The sequence below is a fragment of the Colobus angolensis genome, unplaced genomic scaffold (genome assembly GCF_000951035.1).
Source record: "Colobus angolensis palliatus isolate OR3802 unplaced genomic scaffold, Cang.pa_1.0 Scaffold54, whole genome shotgun sequence".
In the NCBI taxonomy this organism is placed as follows: Eukaryota; Metazoa; Chordata; class Mammalia; order Primates; family Cercopithecidae; genus Colobus; species Colobus angolensis.
Genome location: NW_012118932.1, coordinates 2,706,735 through 2,712,004, shown reverse-complemented (window position 1 = coordinate 2,712,004; position 5,270 = coordinate 2,706,735). Strand labels below are relative to the sequence as shown.

The window sequence follows — 5,270 nt, the reverse complement described above, 5'->3', positions numbered from 1 at the left end:
TGCCCCTGCATGACCACCTGGGCAATGGAGTGAGACTCCACCTCAAAAAAAAAACTTCCCTGTAAGTTTAGGATTATTCCGAAATTTTAAGAAAGAAGTATTTGCTTTACCAGAACATGTTTGATAATGGGAATTAGCTAATGAGCAATTATATAAGGAAAGAATGTCAATATTATATATAGAAATCAGGTTGGTTCATTCCCAAGTTTTCTCTATATGCTAATGTTTTTGCACCAAATTAGAGAACTAAGTACACAAGCACAGCATAACTTGGGTCAGCCACTTCAAGGAACACAGCATTGAATATAACACCAATTCACAAAAGTATTAATAGGAGGAATGATTGTTTAAGCAGGACAGTTCAATCCTATTGTCGCTGCCCCCCATCTCCATGCCACTAGGGGACTGACTGCTCTCTACATATAAACACAATGACGAAGTTATCCTCCAGAGGATTAAAACAGAGTGTCTCTGGATCGACTTCACCTGAAACATGGAAGCCAAAGGATTAAATGAACATACATACAATATGCTAAGATACCCAGTGCTTAGCTCCCCACCAGTCCCTCACACCTGTGAGGCGAGATCAATGAATCGTCTCTGGGAAATCACATCAGCCGAAAAGACTCAAAAAGACCCTGACAATGGTTTTTCCTCAACAAATGGTCCAGACTTAGGCAAAGGCCACAGTCAACAAAGTCCTAATTCAGTGCTCAGAGCTTCCAAAGAAGTTTTTAGTGCCTAACATTTATGATCAGATAGCCAAAGGAAGCCTTTAACGCAACAGCTCTCAACCTTGGTTGTTTATGGAACTAACCTAGAAAGCCTGTTAAAGTATTGATGGTCAACTCCATCAAGTGTTCTGGGGTGGTACCTAAGCAATGGGGGTTTTTTTAAGCTCCCTGTGTGATGACATCATAGTATGCAATGATGGTTAAGAACCACAGCTCTAACACTGATTCCATGAAAAAAGAACAGGTCTATATTTATAAACAGTTAGTGAACAAACGGAGCTCTTGGAAATTAAATATGTGCTAGCAGAACTGAAATATTCAATAGAAGACGTGAAAGATTAACTGAGAAGATTTCCCAGAAAGTAGAGCAGAACAACACACACGGACACAAAAATAAGAAAATCATAACACCAATCCGGAGAATACAGAGAAAGTGCAGAGGAGAAACACAAAAGATCACTAAAAAGAAAAGCTTCAACATCAACACTGGAAACTAAAGAAACAAACAATGCTGTTAAAATTCTCAAGATTATTTCCAATCTTAAAATATCCACCCAAACTACCAATCAAATATGAGGACAGAATCAAGACATTTTCAGACATGCATAGAATCACAAATGCCTCATTTTCAGGAAGCTACTAGAGAAAGTACTTAAGTTTTTCTTAAGAAGGAGAAAGATACGGGATACAGGAAAGAGAAGAATCTCCAGAAATGATTTGGTAAGGAAAGCCCAGACTGACAGCCATACTGCAGGCTTAGGGAGCAACTGGTCCAGATTGGAGACGTGTGATTCTAGAGACAGACATATTGAGGGCTATCTTTGCCAACATGCCCTTTGTCAATGTTCCCACCATTTGTACCCAGACAAGTTCACATAAGCTTGGCTTCTGGTCCACTTCCTGCTTTCATCTCTACGCCTTTCTGCTTGGATCAAGTTAGTCGCCCCCCACAATCCCATGCGTGAAAAGGTTCTGCTTTGATCTATATTTGGGAGCTGGAAGTTGGCCATGGTAAGTTTTGAAATACAGTTTAGAGAAAAATCGATTCCCCATATTCCCGACAATTACCTATCACTAAGCCTATGCCACAGTCGTGCCAGATGACCCAAAAGTGCTGAGTTCCATTTCTCAGGACTCATTTACTCACTCCCTGCCTTGCCCAAAAGACTTTCTTAGTAAGCTCTTTGAGAAATGAGGTCAGACTATGACCTAAGTTTCCACATTCACCTTATCTTTTTAAGGGGCCTTCACCTAAGAGTCAATATTGTGCTTCCCTTTTTTGCTTTCATTCAGTTATAAATACCTTTCATGATGATTACTTTATTTTATAATTAACTAAAATGGCACAATACTTTGGGGGAAAAACACTAACAGGGAAATACCTTATTCCAATCTGGTTCATATATTCAAATATTAAAACAAACATACATTCACAAATACTGAAATAAAATGGTAAGTGAAATCAAGAGAAATAAAAAAGAAATCCACATTTTAAAAATAAAACTCATTTCAATTACATAAAATCATCTTCCATAAAAAACGACGTTACCTACACTCATATAATGTTGCAACTAAAATCAAGAATTTTGGCAATATATTATTTGGTATTGCTAATACCTCTACTAACCTCTGATTCATCACCCTTCTCTCTATAAGCAGTAGCAATACTGGTCTGAACAGCCTTAATCCATGCCTGGCGCAGCTTTTCGGAATCTGCCTGGAGCATACAACTTCTAAAAGGAAATAACATATTTTCTCAGACACTCAGTTAATGCCAAAAACACCCTATAAGCTTTGTATTTTTTCCACTTTGCTATTTAATAATTTTCTAGCAAAAAAAATACATATAATTTGTTGAAAAAAGTTTTTATTTCATGTATCTTTAGGGTAAAGTATGTTGACGAAGAAATCAAGGTGCCAATGAAACAAATTATCTCTTAAAAACAAATAACCCATCCCAGAATATTAAAAAAAAACAAACCTCTTAAATTTACCATATAAACACAAAAATACTCATTTTTTTTCTACTGGGTACAAATATAAAATGATAGTTATCAAAGAAACTCATATGATTTCAATTCATCATCATAATAGCTAAAATTTTCATATGAGCACATAAATCACCTTTATGGAATTAAAGAATAGGATAAATGGTAGAAGTTACATAAATATCTGACTATATCTGTAACATTAATTATTGAAATTTATTTTTAAAACTTTTTTCCTCTTTAGCACAGATAATTACAGACAAATGCAAATTCCTCTACTCTGGGAAGTTCTTTAAGACAAACTATCAAAACATAAAAGCAAATCACAGATCCTTTAGAACCACTTACTTTGTTGGTGAGACCACCTCAAAGCAGAATCGTCGCTCTATGTCTTCACAATGTTTCACTGTGCAGAGCCTGAGGTCTTCAACCACTACAGTCGGATTATCCTACGGTGAGGAAACCACATTTCCACACTTTTCCACTTAGGTTTTAATACTACGAATAATAAAATACTTAAAACTATTACGTGGCATAACCGGTCTAATTTTTTAGACACAGATAGGGGTTATCAATATAGACACAAAAGTAATTTTGTCCTGTTAATAATTGTATCTGCCTCATAAATTACATAGAGAGTAAATGAAACGGTTTACATATAAAGAGCCTGGTCCAACAGTTGATACCTAGTAGATTCTCAATAAATGTTAATGTTCTGCGGCTTTTCTTCCATTTTCTTTCATATCCTCTCCTGGTTCCCACTCACATATAATAAAGCTACTTTCCTCCAAAAGAGAAGCCTTTATTCAGTCAAGTTTTAAATACCTCAAAGAAAACTACAACTTCCTAAAATACCTAAGTGAATCAAAACATCTTATCACTTTCTACTTTTAATACCAAGTTTATCAGAATAGAGGAAACCATGAACTAATTAGCTGATTAAACAGCTTCTGTCATACAAACCTGCTACCATAGAACCTCACAAGTAACATTTCAGTGTCATCTCAAGAGTAGAGATTTGAAATTTGCAGTTAACAGAACATCATTCAGATAATCATTAGTTATGAGAATAACTAATGATTCATTCTTTTGTTTTCTAGTTATTTTAATATTCTCAACTCACATGTAATCCCAATATGTCCTTCCCATAAATAATACTTCCTCATCCTTAAAATAAGGTTCAGGAAAACAAACATATAAAACAATATGAACAAATTTAAGGAGTTCTATTTAAATTACTTTCAGCTTACATTTTAATTAATGTAATTTTTAACCATTCTGTCCTATCACCTTTGGCCCTATTGTGCCATTATTTAAAAGGCATCCTCTCTTTCATCTTCAAAATAGTGGTATGGAATGGCAGTGTTATTTCTGTCATGCACTAGACAAAGATACATTTAAAGAAATAAAAGTATGTTGTATATTTCAAAATAGCTAGGAAAGGAGATTTGTAATGTTCCTAAGACAAAGAAAAATGTTTGAGGTGATTGATGCCCCAGTTACCCTGATTTGATCCTAACACATTATATACAAGTATCAAAATAGCACATGTACCACAAAGTATGTACAACTAATATATACCATTTAAAAGCTACCAAAACATTTTTTAAAATCCTGTGACCCAGACAAATCCATCTCCAAGTGAGGAAGTAAGAACGCAGGATTCAAAATCACTTTGCTTTTAAGAATGAAATGTTGAAATTTTCCACCCTAGAGTCCTCTTATACCTGCTCAACCAGAAAACTAATAATTACATTAATTTTACACACATGAGTATTTATAGACTTCAATGTTTTTATAGACAGACTTCAAACAAAAAGATAAATAACTGAAATTGGTAACTCATTGGGTTTTCACTTATTAACACCTACCTTAAATTTTTTCTGGTAAACCAACTGATTATTCTGTATTGAAAACCAGCGCCTACAGAAACACAAAATAGATTAAGTTTTCATAAACATAACTTATTTCCATTGTTAGAAATGAAATATTTGAGAAAGCACTGGAAATCACATTGTAGTAATTATGTTTTGAGAAGTGCATTGTATTATTTTGCTTTATATAAACTGATTCTAATACGGGAAAACTATTGAAAGTAAAGAACAAACATTTTAAAACCACAGGTTAGGAAAATTAAAGTACTACATTTTGATTAATTTCATGTCATAAATTTACATCCTAACAAAAGCAGTTATCCTTTATGCTGTCACCAAATAATAACTGTTTTATTAAAGTACAAATTTACAGTTTTTGAGGTTCCTCAAAAATAACTGAACTCTTTCCCCAGAAATAATTGCTTTTCTTATAAAGTTGGCATAAATGTATATTGTGAATAAAAGTATACACTTGTGGCCAGGCACGGTGGCTCACACCTGTAATCCCAGCACTTTGGGAGGCCAAAGCGAGTGGATCACCTGAGGTCAGGAGTTCGAGACCAGCCTGACCAACACGGTGAAACCCAGTCTCTAATAAAAAATACAAAAATTAGCCAGGTATGGTGGCAGGTGCCTGTAATCCCAGCTACTCAGGAGGCTGAGGCAGGAGAATC

The 5,270-nt window shown here is 34.8% G+C and overlaps 1 protein-coding gene across 1 annotated transcript in view; it reads right to left on the bottom strand.

Annotated features, from left to right (window-relative positions):
* ACAP2 (ArfGAP with coiled-coil, ankyrin repeat and PH domains 2) overlaps positions 1-5,270 on the bottom strand; it is a 183,984-nt gene that overhangs the window by 30,206 nt on the left and 148,508 nt on the right. The window contains exons 12-14 of the mRNA XM_011961204.1: positions 4,594-4,645; positions 3,071-3,171; positions 2,362-2,467 (exon numbers count right to left, since the gene is read on the bottom strand). Coding sequence (XP_011816594.1) covers positions 2,362-2,467; positions 3,071-3,171; positions 4,594-4,645 — 259 coding nt within the window. The remainder of the gene's footprint in view (positions 1-2,361; positions 2,468-3,070; positions 3,172-4,593; positions 4,646-5,270) is intronic.